Source organism: Pelodiscus sinensis, chromosome 11 (assembly GCF_052426305.1).
Source record: "Pelodiscus sinensis isolate ZL-2025 chromosome 11, ASM5242630v1, whole genome shotgun sequence".
Lineage (NCBI taxonomy): Eukaryota > Metazoa > Chordata > Testudines > Trionychidae > Pelodiscus > Pelodiscus sinensis.
In genome coordinates this window covers 10,903,910-10,921,277 of record NC_143062.1, presented here as the reverse complement: position 1 = coordinate 10,921,277, position 17,368 = coordinate 10,903,910, and the positions used below count along the sequence as shown (strand labels likewise).

The following is a 17,368-nucleotide window of genomic DNA, read 5'->3' as shown; positions in this document are numbered from 1 at the left end:
ACAGATGACTGCGTCTACAAATACGTCTCCCTTTCCACCTGCCAGGCTGTGCAAGAGCATTGCAGGACACGGTCAGAATGGTGCTCCCTTTCCTACAAAACCCTTGGCAAAATACCCAGAGGCAGCTGTTGGTTCTTGGAACCATTAAGGTCCAAAGCAAAACTGTGACATTGTTACCAAACCACTATTCTGGCTGGTCAGGTCTCTTCATTGACACCTTGCAGTTCCAAATTATTTGTAGGGTCTCTAAACTTCCTAGGTTGCAGCCATCATTGGAGGGGTGGGAGGGGGAATTGAAAATTATCTGGCTGTTGCTAGTTAGTTGCTCTGTCTGAACCTTTTACAGCTGTGTTTTTAAAGTCCCTTCCTTCAGCTGTTGGGCTAGATTTGGAACGAGCTTCCCCTCTGCTATATTAGAGGCTGTGTTGTTGGGCATCAGCAGTCATGAATGAAAGACCAGTTTGTAATCAGTCGAACGCAGGACTTGTTTTGACACTAATGTTGCCATAAGTAATGTCTGCATAAGAAGAGCCCTTTAAAGCTAGATTCCCCCCCCCCCCCCATGTAGGGATGGAGAAATGAGCTTTCAGTACATGACCTGGAACTTGATCTTTACCTGCTTGTTTAAAGAGCTTATGTGTGTGGCATAAATTATAATTGGGTAGTAATGATAAAGGATCAAGGCATTTCTTGACTAGGGTCTATTGCTGAATCATAGACAATCAATACCAAGGAACTCCTGTGCCCAGTTTGCTGGAGTTACAGCAGGGCAAGAAGGGGTGGTGTATGGAGAAGAACTAGCAGGCTTCTTTGCAGGCATTGTCATCAAGTTAGGTAAAAGTTATAGAACAGACAGCAATAACAGATGGATTGAAATGGACTGTTCAAATCACCAGGCTAATGGTGATTTTACTTCTGAATGTTTTTTTTTTTTTAATTAGCATTGGAATGAAGTTGTAGCCGTATGATCTTAACCGGATGGTTTTCTCCCTCTCCTTCCTTGTTGCTTTCTGTCTAACATTCAGAACATAAGCTCTTTGGGGGGGGGGTGCATTTTACCATATGACTGTACAGTGTGTATGACATTAGGGACCTCTGGATATGGTGTGTTGGGGGCATTTCTTGAAACTTAAGCCCAATTCCTCAAAGGTATTTTAAGTTCCTCAAATCATTGAAACAATTCAAAGTTAAGAGCTTAAATACTTTTGAAGATCTGAGCCTTAAAATCTAATTCTAGTAATTACTCTAATTGTCTACCATACCAGAGCATTAAGGAGTGTTTAAATAAACCACCTCCTTTCCAATCTCTTCATTAAATTTCTGTTATCTGGTAGACCTAGTCTTCCTTACATTTGCAGCTGTTGTTCACGTTGTCCTAATAAAGTAAAGAGGTATGTGTGACAATCAGCAACAATTGCCAGAAATGTGTAATCGTGTATCTGCTTCCATAATATGTCACGTGGGGTTTGCCTAAGCTGATGTGAAGCCTGGAGGACTTTGCTTTTCCTTCTGACGCTTTCCTGACTTCTTGTAAAGTATTGGGTTTATCCAGAGCACGTGACTGGAAACGCTTTCCAGAGCAACTCGTGCTAGTTTTAAGGTGTTCTTATTGTACATTGGCATTCAAAAAGGTTCAGAAAACATTTGGCATTGAAAAAGCTTCAGAAAAGTGCAACAAAAATTATTAGGGGTATGGAACGGGTCCCATATAAAGTGAGATTAAAAAGACTTGGACTTTTCAGCTTAGAAAAGAGGAGACTAAGGGGGAATATGATATGACAGAGGTCTATAAAATCATGACTGGTGTGGAGAAAGTGAATAAGGAAAAGTTACTTACTTAGTCCCACAATATAAGAACTAGGGTCACCAAATGAAATTAATAGGCAGCAGGTTTAAAACAAAAGGAAGTTTTTCTTCACTCAGCGCTCAGTCAAGCTGTGGAACTCCTTGCCAGAGGATGCAGTAAAGGCTAGAACTTTAACAGGGTTCAGAAAAGAGCTAGATAGAGTGCAGGGAGATTAGGTCCACCAATGGCTATTGGGGCATGTCTAGACTACATATCTTCTTTCGAAAGAAAATATGCAAATTTGGCACACATGAGGTTTATAGCATTCTTTCGAAAAGGGGTGTTTTTCCAAAGAACCGCATCTTGACTGCTTGCTTTTTCGAAAAAACCTTTTGAAAAGCGATCGGAAGAAGTTATGCAAATTTGGCGTGAATTTGCATATCTTTCTAGAGAAAAACTTAGTCTAGACGTGCCCTTAGCCAGGATGGGTAGGAATGGTGTCTCTAGCTTCTGTTTCTCTAGAGGTAGATGACAAGAGGGGGATCATATGAGGATTACCTGTTGTGTTCCCTCCCTCTGGGGCATCTGGTATTGGCCACTGTCGGCAGACAGGATACTGGGCTAGATGGACCTTTGGTCTGACCCAGTATGGCCATCCTTATGGTTTTTTTGTACCGTAGATAAAAGTGTATGTGGGGGAAGCCAAACAGTTTGCCCAGAACTAGGACAAATTACATAAAAGGAAAAATGTTAGATCTGCAACTTGAGGTGAAATTTTGAAAAATGAGAAGCTAATAGGAAAACTTGTCCTGCCTTCTTTTTTTAGTGTCTAGAGAAGTTTTCATGTGACCATTCCCCTGTGGTGTTCAGTGTTGCTCTCTAGGCCTTCCATAAGTGCATGAGAACCTGAAAGTGAATTTAGTTATTCCGACTCCCCCAGCTGAATGAAATGCAACATGTATAAATGGTGTGAATACTTTGACCTTTTTGAATAATTGATGGTGGTGTCAAAATTCACACTATTGCGTTGTATTTTCAAAAGCAGCTAAGTCTTTTAGGAGAGATTTTTAAAATGTTGATTAAATTCTCATGTGAAATAATTTGACTTTACATTGTTTTATTATGAAGTCAAGTTACTTTGAATCCTTTGTTTTCTTGAACTCCATGACAACACAGTGAAGTACCATCATGTGCACAGAAAAATGAGGTGTTTGTTTTATATTCACATTCTTGTTTGTTCTCCCTCTCTTTGCAGGGAAACTTGTTTGACTTTCTAAGGCTAACAGGTTGGCGTGGGTCCAGAGTACTGTACTTTGGTGACCATCTGTACAGTGATCTCGCAGTGAGTAGAACCATGCCTGCTGTATTTCTAGATTCCGTTTAATGCCCACGGTGCTGCGTGGCTTGGATTTATTTGCTGGAATTTGAGGTTAATTCTTGTCATAATTTTATATCCCGTTTGCACTGGTCACTTTCTTCGTGATTGAAAAATTCCCAGAATCCACTGTTCCGAAGACTGCACTACCCTCTGAGCGCTGACTATCTTTTGTGTGGTTCATCTTCTCCAGTAACCAGGAAGGTTTCATGCCAAGTAGATGGTTTTGGCTACTGTCCCTGAGCTGCTGAGGCAATAGGCGGCTAATACTGCAGTGAATGAGGCAAAGAGCCCAAAATGGTGCCTCTTATATTTTATACACCTCTGTAGTGCCCCCTCACCCTCCACTGCGGAGAGAGGCCTCTCTGCTGTGTTGCCTTAGAGTTTCATTGTTGGCCCTGGATCACCATGGTAGGCCGAGGCATCGGCAATCTATAGTTCTCTGCCAGACGGCCTAGACAAACTCCTAGTAGCGGTCTGGGGTCCAGACTCCCGCCCCAAACGGGCAAGCTGCGTGGACATTCTAGTTCCCTGGAGTGGGCTTGAGCAGGGCCTGGGTTTTAGCCTGGGCTTCTGGACTCAGGCAGCCAGCAAATAAATATAGTCTGCAGGAAACAGGTGAGGGGGAGAGGCACCCACACATTCTAGGGGCTCGAACAGATTTGCACACCTGGCACGCAACATAGTGTGCTAGCAAGAGGTTTCTCTGGGAGCACAGGCCTCCTGGCAAAGGATGGGGAGTCAGACATCCCAGGGAAATGGTGTCGGGGGGGACGTAAGCCCACCCTACTTCACTGCATCCCAACCCAAAGAGTGGCAGGGTGGCCTGTCGCTGGGCCGGTGGGAATCCAGACACAACACGCTGATAGCTCTGCAGCCAGCCAGTCATCAGCTGCCCTTAGGCTCCTCCCTGTTCCCCGTGCTTTGGGATCTCTGGCCCTAGTGGTCCTCGGACTCCTCAGGGTACACAGCCGAAGGCAGTCCCAGGAACTCCTCATGGGGGCCCTTTTCTCTGAGGATGGGATGACTGGGTGCAGGGCCATCCTTCTCTTCCGTGGGCTGCAAAGCCTTCCTTTATACTTCTGGCCCCGCCCCAGTACTCCTGGCCGGAGAGGTTTGGCTCCGCTCCCAAGGGGAGTGTAGTTCCCCCTTGCTCTCCTGTCTGGACTCAGTGTTAATGTCCGGCTGAAGCAGTGTTTGGTCAGTGAGTTTATATTCAGAAAAACAATCCATGTGGCTGTTCTTGACTTTCTGCTGTGGGTCATTCTGATGAGTGATTCCCTTTTAACTCGGCACTACTTTAAAGATTTATTTAGAGAAGGGATTGGTGTCTTCTGAAGCAGCCATGGGATTGGTGAAGCCAACTGTGGGGAGGGGAGTCAAGAACAGATATTGGTTCCAAGGGGCAAGGAGTCATATGTTTTCCCCATAACTGCTATTTGGGCCTCTTTCCAGCTTGGCGCCCACAAGCAAAGGCCAAATATTCTGCTTTTATAACAGAGCAACCTTAAATGAATCCATGGCTTCACCAATCCCATGGCTGCTTCAGAAGACACCAATCCCTTCTCTAAATAAATCTTTAAAGTCTTCTCTTTAGAAAAGGATCTTGCCAATTATTGCCTTATTTCCAGTTTGCTGATGGCCCTTAAGGCCTAACTCAATTAAATGTACATCTGTGCATGGATGACTTTTTGTTTGCTTGTTTGTTTTTAATGAAGCTAAAAATTGGCTTTGCCTTAATTCTGTGTGGCCAGATAAAAACAATCAGTGAGGCAAGCACGCTTTTGGCTTTGTCTGGTGCCTTCTGACCTGGGTATCTCTCCTGGAACCCAAATATTTTTTTAGCTTTTAACCCTATTGCTTGTGTCTATTGTATGTAACCCCAGGGAAATCTATTGAGCATCTCAGGGTGAGAACTGGCACAAGGCGGTTCCAAGCAGAGTGGTTTTATTTTTCAGCAGTGTTCCTCTTCTGAGGCAGCTGTTGGGTTCCTCAAAGGTCCCCTGCTGAGTGCCGTTCTTGTCAGTGTTAACTGGGAGTGTTCCCCGCAGGCACCACTGTGTGTTAGATCAGTGGTGCACAACCTTCCCCTCCCCCCCAACTGCGACCCCCACAGCTGGGTCCGGCCATAGGTGGTGTCACAGCGCTTAAGTCCAGGGGCTGGGCTGGTTGTTGGCGGCTGCGAGGCGCTTGGATCCGGGTGGCCAGGGTCTGATGACCCCCCCCCTCCCCCGGGTGAACTCTGCAACCCCCATGAGTTGCACACCACTGTTCTAGATCACTGAACAGTGACTTCAGACTTTCTCCTCCTCTGCTGCCACACGCAGGGGGAACATTTGTTCAGACCCCCCCCTCCCAAAATCAGGAATGTCCCTCAGGATTTACTCCTAAGGCTTTGTGACGTTTTGGGGGAGGGGGGCGGCTGTGTGACACACTCTACCCCAGCATTACACAATGGGCATTTAGCCTTGCAGTCTAATGCTGGATTGCTTGGTCTTCTAGCTCACAGAAGGAGGACGTGAGTGTCAGGTAAGAGCCCTCGCCGCTGAACCGATTTCACTGCCCCCATTTTGGAAGGGATTAACAGAGACCTATTTCTCCTGCTCCTCTTCAGGAAGCTGAAAGCATTGTTAAAATGATGTACCAACCCCAGTGAGCCAGTGTTTTCCATTGGCTTGAATGCTAGCAGCTGTTCCATCGTATCATCTTAAAAAGAACATGGCTGCTAGTCTGAAAACTCTAGTTTTGTGCCTCAGAAAAACCCTTTTTCCCCATCTAACAGTGTTGTAAGAAACTGTAAAACTATTTGTTTCTAGGACCTGATGCTGCGCCACGGCTGGAGGACTGGAGCTATTGTACCAGAACTGGAACCTGAAATCCGGATCATTAATACAGAGCAGTACATGCACTCGCTGACCTGGCAACAGGCGCTCACAGGGCTGCTGGAGAGAATGCAGGTCAGATGGAGCAGAGTCAGGCTAATGAGTCTAAGTTCCCTGATGTTCTGATTTGCCACTGATATTCACCTTTTTCTTCTCTGAGGCTCCCCACCCCCCTCTTGCTGGGCCAGATGCTCTGGTCTTCCCCAGACAAGGCATAAAGCTGGGGTAACCGCCCCCCTGCGGAGCAATGCAGACACCCATCCACTTCAGCCCTGGAAGGATGCGTTTCTAGGGGTCAGCACCCAGAAGCCAACCCCCAAAAGGGATCAAATCCCCAAATCCATCTTTCTCCGAGTAAAGGTTTCACACACAGCTCATGAGTGTTCACCCTCTTTATCAATGAAAGAGATTTGCATAGTGATTGTTTCCCCTCTTTCTCCCCACGCCCCCCAACAATTATTTACACTAGGCTTGACAGCGTAAACGCAAGTGTCTTCTGTGCTTAATAATAAAAAGCAGGATTTAAGTGGTTGCAAGTGAAATCAGATCAATATAAGTTACAGAATTAAAATGAAAAGAGATGCATAACTAAGGTCTAATACACTAAAGCTTATTGCACTTACGCTAAAACCTGCTCTTGTTTCAGGCACGCTTTCAAGTCAGATGGTGGGGTGTTTTTTTGTTTTATTTGTTTTTTTGTTTTTAAACTCTGACTTAAATCTCCAGCCCTCCTTTTGGGTGTGCCACGCTGGCCAAAGACAAAGGGACCAATAGTTTCCCATTGTTTTTATAGACTTTTTTTGTTCTCTGTCCCTCCTTTCATGGAAAATTACCTGGTCAGACTCATCCCAGTTCCAGGTGGTATGGTCACATGTCTTCCCAGACCACCCACTGCTTAGACCTAAAGGACAAAGGAGGCCTGTTCCCATGGATGGCGCTCATTCACACATTTAAAACCACAATAAATCTCTCACTTCATGTTTCTACCTTTACATACAAGAATGACACCTGCACCAAAAAGACACACAGATCCAGCAGAGTGCAACCGTCAAATTGATAGGTTACATGAGGCATTTTGCATCTTTGAGTCCTGCACATTCATAGTCAAACCAATCCTATTAAGCATGGTGGGGAATTTGTCATAGTGGGATTCATTTTAGCTTGCTCTCTTGATAAGGAAATACAGTTCCTTCTGCATACTAGGTCTGGTTGCACATGTGGTGGGTCCCTACTATTCTGACAGGTGAATAATGTATCCGTCAAAATATATCCCAGGTCCTGCTGTCTCATGGCAACCTACAGTTCTAATTAATCCTCTCTTGCCCCTTCCCCAGTATCCTTTCTGTGAGTGGGAAGGCTGATAATCAGCAGAAGGTGGTGTTTGATTTGTGAACTCAAAGGGCATGGAAGCAGCTTTCCAGTCCATTGCTGGGCTTTAAGTTCCACTAATTTTAATAAATGATGGCACTCTGCAGACAGTGGTGCTAGTCCTACAATCAGATCCCTGCTTATAGGGTTTTTTTAAACTAATGCAGATTCCTCCACAGAGCTCAGAATGGTCTTGCATGTTATCTGTTCCCTTGCTAACCATCGCTTGGGGTTTGTCTAGGCTACCAAGTTGTATCGCCAAAAATCTGCCTTTTGGCAACAAGAGGGTGAGAGTGTACACGTTGCAATGAGAATTTTGTTGGGGGGGGGGCGAGAGGGAGAACAATTTTGGCAACAAAAATCTTCCTCCACTATGAGAGACCTTTTTTTTCCCCCCTTCCTCCCCTTCTCTTTATTATTGACCAAGAGCCAGTGTAAACGTTGCTGTTTGTTTTGTCGACAGAACTGGCTTTCTTCAGTATCCCACGATGCCTAGCCTGATGCACTGCTCAGGGTGTTGGTCTTTGCTGCCTTGCAGGCATATGCCCCTCTCCTGCAGAGATCTGGGGAAAATCTGACAGCTGAGGGAGCTACTCTATTCGGGGAACAAAGAAAGAAAAACTCATTGGAGTGCCCTGTTCTGTCCTGCACTAGGAACACAGCAGCAGAGACACGACTCCTGCAGGGAGGGAGACTGGCTGCTGTGCTGCTTTTACATTCCCCAGCACAGAGCTACTCCTGGTGCTGCTCCGAGGAGGCTGTGGGAGAACCTGCAGGATATCCCCAGATTTGCAGGGATCAGCTCTTGCCTTCCCACAACACTGCACTGTTGGATATTTACCCATAGTTCATTGCTGCCACTGTCGATGATGGTACCCCTAATGTGGACATGATCTGTTGACAGGGAGCAAGTGTGAACACCCTCTGGCCATTTTTGTTATGTTGGCCCACAAGTTTTGGTAGTGTAGACAAGGCCTAAGAAAGCAGTGGGTGGCTTTAGTCTGACACTAAATTGCCTAGGTAAGCTACACAGCATGTCAGACTTCCCCATCCCCTCTCCTCTGAGACTCAACCCTCATTGAAATTCAGGTCTTCAAAGAACGGTACAGGTATCAAAACTGACTGGAGGAAGATTGCCCTCTGCAGCAATATCAAGCCACTGCTGCTCCCTCAGTTGCTGAAACTTCTCATAGATGAGGCAAAATGCCACTGTGCACTGCTTGATAGGAGGTTTCCATGAGGATTTTTTTGTACAGACATTAATATGCTGTGAGCAGCCCACCCTCTCTTCCTGGCAGTGTGTGGCACTAACCACCAACTTCCAGCTTACTCTTTCAACTGTGGTGTGAGTGGTGCATGGTTGTAGTGCATTTCCTAGAGCACAGGTACTAGGGAGTAAAAGCAGGTGATTTGGTAGAATGTTACAGCAATCTTCCCTCTAACTTTTTTCCTTATGTGTGGAATAAATTTTATGTGCACCGAGGCATGTGCGGATGTGTACCACTAATAGAGAAACATGCTGGTGGCTGAGTGCTCTGCTAATCAGCTGGACGTCACCTGAATCTCTCCTGGGTGGCTACCCGCCCAGGCTCACAAGGAACACTGATACACAGCCTGTGTCTCAATTTTTTTTTCTTAGTCACTGACCCTTGAATTCAGTCCTTACTGCTGGCAATTGTAAGAAATTGCAGAGCGGCAACAGTCAGATACCTGGTGCCTAAGTTAATGGCAGCGTTAACATCTGCAGAGCAAGAGTTCGAGCGGGATCCGAGGTTTCAATTTAATTCTTACTGGGCTGTTCTGTTCCAGATGTATCAAGATGCAGAATCAAAACAGGTGCTGCTGGAATGGATGCAAGAGCGTCAGGAAATTAGGTGAGTCAGTGTTATCTACATTGGCATGCTCCTCCTACAGCTCACTCAAACATCCCTTCTTCCCAGCAGGTTCCTGTGGAAACTAAGGGTACGTCTAGACTTCCGGGTTTTGTCGACAGAAGTTTTGTCGACAGATACTGTCGACAAAACTTCTGTCGACATAGAGCATCTAGACACATTCAGTTCTGTCGACAAAGCAAGCTGCTTTGTCGACAGAACCCTGTAGTCTAGACGCAACCCTACAGGCAATAACACCTTCTGTCGACAGAACTCTGTCGACAGAAGGCGTTATGCCTCGTAAAATGAGGTTTACCAGCGTCGACAAAACTGCTGAGTTCTGTCGACGTTATGTCGACAGAACTCAGTGGTAGTGTAGACGCTGGTATAGTTTTGTCGACAAGTCCACTTTTGTCGACAAAACTCAGTAGTCTAGACACACCCTAAATCTGTAAATATGATCCTATCAGTGTTGCTAGCGTGAAATCAAGGGTTGGCTCTCCAGGGCACAGTTAGTTTCTAAAGATTGTTGTGAGCGATGCTGGGCTCAGCTCTACTCTCTCTGGTCAGAGGTTTGATTGCAAAGACACTTCTTTATGAATTGGAATTGAATTGTTAAACTAGCTACACCGCTCTTCTTTCACAGCGCGGAAGATAGTTTCCCAAGGGTCTTACATCTGCATCCGTTGCATAGATGCAACCGCTTATCTCAAGTGTTATGTCACCAATTGACATTCTCTATCCGAAGGAGCTAATTGGCAAATCCTTACTTGCACAGCTCCAGGCCTAAACGCATCGACTTTCATCTTCCTTGTTCACTGCAAGAGATTGGCCATAGTGTTCAGTAGATAAGTTGGACATTCTGAACAAACTTGTTGAAATTCAGCCCTGAGGGTCTGGCTTTACTTTGACAATGGTAAAGTTTGAGCAGCCCAGATGCACAAATACCTCCCACATGATACGGCCCGTATGTCCAGCAAGGAATGATTTGGTCTGATGTCTGCAGACTCCCCATGAGAAAATCTTAGTCCTTGCTACTTTCATTTACTAGGTCCATTGGCACCATCTCCTCTGGGTAACCTTCAGTCCAGGTTAGACAACCATGGTGATCTCAGGCTGCCTCTTTCATCATGCCATGGGCCGTAAGGAAAGTGCTAGCCTGGCACTTTTTGTAGCCTGAAATGTTAAAGCCTTTGCGTCCAACATGTGTGTCCATGGTTTGATTTGTCCAGTTAGTGACTAACCCTCTGTTAAGTTCTATAAATGTCAGCCCGTGCAAACCCAGGCCTGTCTTTTCAGATCGCTCACAAAGAACCTGTTCAACCCTCAGTTTGGGAGCATCTTCCGAACCTTCCACAACCCAACCTACTTCTCCCGGAGGCTGATCCGGTTCTCTGATATCTACATGGCGTCCATCAGCTGCCTGCTGAACTATGACGTGAACTTCACCTTTTTCCCCCGACGCACCCCTCTGCAGCACGAGGCGCCCCTCTGGATGGATCAGCTCTGCACGGGCTGTATGAAGACCCCCTTCCTGGAGGAGATGGTGCACATCCGATGAAGGGAGAGTGTGTGAGCTGAGACTGAGAGGAAAGTTGTGCTAAAGCGTTGTACAAAGGGTCAGGTGGCTTGGTCATGGATTGCCTGTCGCTAAAGGTCATTAACACGTGTGCGTGGGTTGTGTGTTGTCCCTGACCCCCACTGAACCTTGCCTTCCAGCACTTCCAAATAGCTACCTTGCTGACAAATTGGTGCTTAGGTTACACGGAAGGGGGATAGGATTGTGTTTTAACCAGTGAATTAGTCTGAGTTGATTAGGGAGAAGTAAAAGTCTCACAGCAACCTGCATAGCCTCACCCCCTATTTTTTTTAAACTGTCCTCAGCCCCTGCACAGAGATTTTTGGCCAAAATCTTCTAATATAGGTACCTGAAGTTAGACTCTTGACACTGTGTAGTTAGGCACCATAGCTAGAAGCAACTGGCTTCTCCAAGGTGCTGATCAAACACCCTCTTCTCTCTCCAAAGGTAAAGATTTATTCAGCACCTCTGAAAGCTGATTATAGGCAGCCTAACCTTTGACTACAGTGGCTTTTTTTCTTTACTTTTGATAAACAGTTCAGAAGCTAAGCTGTTGACGCACATTTTTTTGCAGCCTTTGATGTTAAAATCCATGTACTGGCCATCACTTGCTATGTCTTTAAGGATTGTTCTGAGTAGCATTGAAAGTAAAGGAATCACTAGAGCGAACTGATATTAAATCTTTGATCATGTCCTGGACTTAACATATGTTAAGTCTCACTCAACTAATTTTTCCTCCAACTACATCTCTGGGTTGAAGTAACACTACCTTAAGTGACAGTGTTTTCTTTATAATAAAAGAGCTTATAGGTCCTCACTAAGACAGACACTGCCTTTGTATTTACACAAACTGGGTCTTATCCTGCAGTCACCGCACCCCCAGGCTAAAACAGATTAGAATAAGGCTTGTTTGTATTCTTGCCAGCTACCCCTTCAGTTATGGAAGAGATTTCTCCAATTCAGTAGTGGGAAGAAAGCAACAAAGGATAAATTGTGATCAGGCAAGTGCCAGTGGCGAACTGTTCACATACATTGTCTGAGACATTACAGTAGTGTTGACAATAGTGGAGTGGCTCAGAATTGCTTCATGCCAGATCTGCCTCCACTTCAAGTGCATACTGCCAAACTTTGGGTTTTCTTTTCTGATAAGTTTAGAAGGGCTGGAACCACAGCTGTTGCAAGGGCAAAGTACAGTGCTGGTGCTGCTTTGAGGGAGTATTTTGCACACACTGTACCACTTCATTTCTCCAGGAATCTTACTACTGTGCTTGCACGCAGTTGGAAATACAAGGATGGCAAGCACTGAGAGCAGCAGTGAGAGGAGATACTATTCATTGTAATCTTCCCTCCACCTGTCACAGGTCAAAGCTGGCCACTAAGTCCCCTTTTTCAGATCTATACAAACTAATGCCCAATGGAAAAGTTACACTGCAATTCATGTTTTAAAACCTTTCCCCAGCCATGTTTTACCCCCTCAACCCCAAACAATTGTATTAGGCCTGGCCATGCTGTCCAAAGCTGAAAGAAAACTCTTCTGCTTTAAGGCTAAGATAAATGGTGGAAACACTTGAAATGAAATTTCTACATGGTGATGTCAGCTAACACCATTGGTGCATTCAGGTTACATTCTTGCAATTGTTGTAAGTAGCTGAACTCACAAAAACAAGTCAGCTGTGATTAAAGTCTAGGGCCTGAGTAGCATAAATACTCCTCCTTTCCATTGTTTTCTAATAGATGTATTGTAAGCTACCCTTAAAATCAGGGCCAGCTGTTGATCTCCATTCAGGGAGACCTCAGCTTAGTGTCAGGGTCAGAGAAGCAATTCTAGCAGTTTGCTGCTTCAGGGGTTGCTGCAGCCCTGTATTCTTCCCCCAGTGGTGGTAGAGCTGGCTGCACCTAGAGGCAGTTTGAATTGAAACCTTCCACTTGCTGCCTTTTTTCTTTTCCCTTCCCTGCTCTAGGACTGGGACCAGGGAGTAGCTGCAGTACCTCTGCCTCTCTCCTAGTGGGGAAGACGCCTTCTCCTTCACAGTGTGGCAGCCTAGCCAAGTGTACAATTGCCTTCAGCATCTCTAAGCTATACTGTTGTAGGAGAAGCATTTCTTTGCCTGTAAGAGCTTTGTGTTGTGTGAATCCTAGGGCTGGAAGAGACCTCAGGAGTCATCGAGGCCAACCCCCTGCCTAAAGCAGGACCAATCCCAAAACAACCATCCCAGGCAGGACTTAAAAACCTATAGGAATGGAGAATCCACTACCTTCCTTAGTACCCATTCCAGTGTTTCACTACTCTGCTAGGGAAATAGTTTATCCATCACTACTGAGAACAGCCTCTCATCCCTTCAGGAAGTTGAAGGCTGCTATCAAATTCCTCCCTCCTCTCTCTTCTCCCCCCCCCCCCCCCTTCTGCAGATTAAATAAGACTAAATCCCTCAGCCTCTCCTTGTAGGTCATGTGCTCCAGCCCCCAAATAATTTTGGCTGCCCTTTGCTGGACCCTCTTTGATGCATCCACATCCTTTCTGTAATGGGGGGCCTAGAATTAGGGGAAGTATTCCAGATGTGGCCTCACCAGTGCTGAGTAAAGGGGGAATAATCACTTCTCTGGATCTGCTGGCAATGCTCCTCCTAATGCAGCCTAATAAGCTATTAGCCCTCTTGACTACAAGGGCACCCTGTAAGCCCCAGGTCCTTTTCTGCTGAACTACTACCTAGCCAGCCTGTAACAATGCTTAGGATTCTTCTGACCCAAGGGCAAGATGCTGCACTTGTCCTAGTTGAACTGCATTAGAGTTCTTTTGGCTCAATCTGCCTAGGGAGAAAGGGTCCAGCGTGCCCTACCTTCCAACTTATCTACCGCTCCCCCTATTGTCAACCACAAACTGGCTGAGGGTGCAATCCATCCCCTCATCCAGGTTATTAAGAGGTTGAACAAAACTGGCCCTAGAACAGATCCTTGGGGCACTCCACGTGAAACCGTCCACCAACCTGACGTTGAGCCATTGATCACTACACATTGGGTTCAGCCACCTAACCAGCTTTCTATCCATCTTACTGGCCATTTAGCCAATCCATGCTGCCTTAACTTGATGGCAAGAATATTGTGGGAGACCATATCAAAAGCCTTGCTAAAGTCACATCCACTGACTGCCCCATGTCCACAGAGCCAGTTACCTCAGCGTAGAAGACAATCAGATTGGTCAGGCAAGACTTGCCCTTGGTGAATCCATATTGACTATTTCTGATCACAGTCCTCGCATCCAAATGTACGTGAGGTTAACTGAGCTGTAGTTCCCTGGATTGGCCTCCTTCCTTTTTTGACGATGGGCACTGCATTTGCCTTTTTCCAATCATCTGGGACCTCACCGTGAGTTTAAAAAATAATGGCCAAAGGCTCTGCAATGACATTTGCCAACTCCCTCAGGACCCTGGGCTGCATTAAATGCGGACCCTTGGATTTGTGCATGTCTAGCTTTTCTAAAACGCCTTGAATCCTGCTGTGGTGGCTGCATTTTACCTTTAACTGGTAGAGGCTGGGAATGGGTGACAGGAGCAGGATCGTTTGAAGAGTCCCTGTTCTGTTCACACCCTCGGGGCATCTAGCATTGGCCACTGGGCTAGATAGACCTCTGGTCTGAGCCAGTCTGGCCGTTCCTACATCCTCATGACAGCACAGAACAGGAGAATTTTTGCTTCATTATAGGGCCTGGAACCCTTCAGGGGTGCTGAGTACAGGAAAGTGAGTATGAAGCCTGGGTCCTTTCCAGGGCCTCAGTAGAGAAGAGAGGCTGGACTCCTCCCTGTGCTAGCACCGAAAAACCAATGCAGCTAATTGGGGGCTGGCTGGGGCTCCAACAATACTCCAGGCAGCTCCCTGGGAAGGCTTCCTGCTCCTCTCACCCATTGTCTGAAACTGAGCAGTCCCTGGCAGCCAAACTACTTTGGCCTATGAAAAACAGAGTAGCCTAGACTCAGTGAAGAGAGGAGGCCCAAAAGAATTCAGGGCCAAGTCCCACCACTGCCCCTCCAGCCAGCGGGGAACACTAAATACGTTAAGACTAGCCTGGCCCCAAACTGAAAGTTGGCAAGTTTAGCCTGATGCACTAAGGCTATGTCTACACTCATGGTTTCTTGCACAAGAATCCACAGAGCATCCACACTGCCCGCCTGCTCTTGCACAAGGAAATGTATAGTACAGCATGGTAAGAGAGGGCTTCTTGCACAAGAGCTATGCTCTTTTTTAACAGGTGTAAATGCTCTTGCACAGGAGCTCTTGCATAAGAGGGCAGTGTGGACACTCAGCAGGGATTTCTTGCACAAGAAAGCCCTGTGGCTAAAATGGCCATCAGAGCTTTCTTGTGCAAGAGAGCATCCACACTGCCATGGATGCTCTTGCACAAAAGCAAAGCTCACACATGGCAATGTGGACATTTTCTTGCACAAGATGTTCTTGTGCAATAAGCCACCAGTGTAGACATAGCCTAGGAGACTTGTTTGCTACAGTCCCTACATCGATTAGGGTTACATGCCTGATCTTTTTCCATACAAGTAAAAGACAGTACATGGCAAAATATTGGTTTGGGTACAGGAAATTTGTGCAGCTAGGGGAAGGGTCTCATAAAAGGAACAAACTAGCAGTGGCTATAATTACAAGTGGCATCTTTCATCTGTGTGAACAGACACATTTGTCATTTTACCATTCTACGTACAATGTTTATCTGGGCTGAGAACATTAGTGTGAGACAGCATTTAGCTGTGAACTTCATTTTTAAAAGCAAAGTTTTAGAGTTGTGCCTTTCACAGAGAATTCTTAGTGCGTGTGGGGCTTGGAAAGGGTTTTGTGCCTAGCGTACAAACAGCCCCTTAGCTTATTTCTCTGTGCCAAGTGCAGATCCCATAGCAGCTAGTGAAATAGTCCAATGCCATAAAAGTTAATGCAGCAGTTGAGGTAGAGTAACATTTTCTAACACAGCTTTGGCAGGGAGTAGCAATTCTAACCACAGTTGACAACATACCTCAAGAACAAACAGGATACCTGTCCTGGTGACTGGATATTAAATGACTTTTGGGTTTTTTTTTAAACTTTAAACAACAGTGGAATAGTTTCCGACACCAAAATAACTAGCATTAATGTAAATAGTGTTATATTGTTCGATTACTCCTGCAGGCTCCCGTGAGGCAGTCTTGAACTATTACTGTTGTGCAGCATGCTGGTGGTCTGCAGTCCTGGAAGTGTAGCACTCTTTTGCAGTTTCACCTTACCTGTGTTACGGGAACACCAGCCATGTAACTGTGACACTTGTACCACTAGACAGCCAGTAGGTGCCTTTGCCAAAGCTGTGACTACTGAAGACCTAGGATAGCCACCTACATTTGAGGTAGCTGGTAGTCAAATAGAAAACCCAAGTTCATGGTGTGTTACCCAAAATGCTGCCACTTTGCCTCCTCACTCTGGCACTCCAAACATTTACCACAGCCATTGCTGTTGTGTGGTTTAGGAATTGGAAATGTAGCATGTGGAAATTCTTGTCTAAATAACTTGCTGTAGCTCATTGTCTAGTTAACTGTGGTAGGATTTTATTTTTAACTTCTACGTAAGTATGGTAAATAAAAAATGAAATGAAATGCTGGTTCCCTCCTTTTTCCTAAGATTTGCCAGTTTACCCTCTGGTTGCACTTAGCCACTGCGGTTCTAACCTCTGACAAGGGGACTTGGTCTAGAATACCCACACTACGAATCAGCCCTCGTGCAATGTGCACAGGTTTCAGCTTAAGCCTGTGTGAGGAATCACCACTTGATTAAAGCTCACACACCAGCTGAATAAAAAGTTTGTCATGCTCCTCCAGGCTTAGAGTCATTTGCTGAAAAGAGTCTTGTCAAAACACATCAGTTGCAGTGTGCCACTCCATCCGCATTCCATTTTACGTACGCAGCGTAGTGCCGGAGGATTATTGACTGTCGTATTGGCTATATTTTACACATGGTACTACTATTTTAAAGCAGTGTTCTTGAGATGGATGCAGTAAACTCCCCCTCCTGTGGCTATGGAAGAATCAGGGCCTTGCGCCGGGTCAAACACAACACGCAAACTAACTTTCAAACTGTCAGCTTGGAGTCACATTTTTGCTGTGCCGGTGAAGGTTCTCTCAGCTGCATTGACAAAGACATTCAGTAGTCATCAGAGTGCATGTATTTATTTCCTAGGGCAAGTTCAGTCCATTTCTCAGAGCTCGTCAACTGAGATATCTTAGCTGATGAGTTTGTTAACCATGAGCTCGCTCTGCTTACTCCTGGCGGGACATGGGGGCAAGCGCCACTTGGCACTAGCATGCAGCAAGAACAGGGTGGTGTGTGTTCTGCCTTTGGTTTGGCTCGCTGGGTGAATTACTCAAGAATTTTGTGGGTGTCTGAAAAATCTTCCCCACCAAAAGAGTCCTGAAACAGACAGAAGCAATTAGGAGCTAGCGGAGGCCCACACCAACTTGACAAATGCATCCTTTGCCGTGACAC

The 17,368-nt window shown here is 45.9% G+C and overlaps 2 protein-coding genes across 4 annotated transcripts in view; one reads left to right on the top strand and one right to left on the bottom strand.

Annotated features, from left to right (window-relative positions):
- Positions 1 to 16,482, top strand: part of NT5DC2 (5'-nucleotidase domain containing 2) — a 68,182-nt gene extending 51,700 nt beyond the window's left edge. Inside the window, exons 11-14 of the mRNA XM_075939415.2 lie at positions 3,042 to 3,128; positions 5,978 to 6,118; positions 9,221 to 9,285; positions 10,582 to 16,482. Coding sequence (XP_075795530.2) covers positions 3,042 to 3,128; positions 5,978 to 6,118; positions 9,221 to 9,285; positions 10,582 to 10,843 — 555 coding nt within the window. The 3' untranslated portion in view covers positions 10,844 to 16,482. The remainder of the gene's footprint in view (positions 1 to 3,041; positions 3,129 to 5,977; positions 6,119 to 9,220; positions 9,286 to 10,581) is intronic.
- The window catches only part of STAB1 (stabilin 1), a 116,982-nt gene continuing 112,205 nt past the window's right edge, over positions 12,592 to 17,368 (bottom strand). For all 3 annotated transcript variants that reach the window (XM_089781061.1, XM_075939381.2, XM_075939382.2), the window contains one exon: positions 12,592 to 17,293. In XM_089781061.1, the coding sequence (XP_089637187.1) occupies positions 17,243 to 17,293 (51 nt within the window). In that variant the 3' untranslated portion in view covers positions 12,592 to 17,242. The remainder of the gene's footprint in view (positions 17,294 to 17,368) is intronic.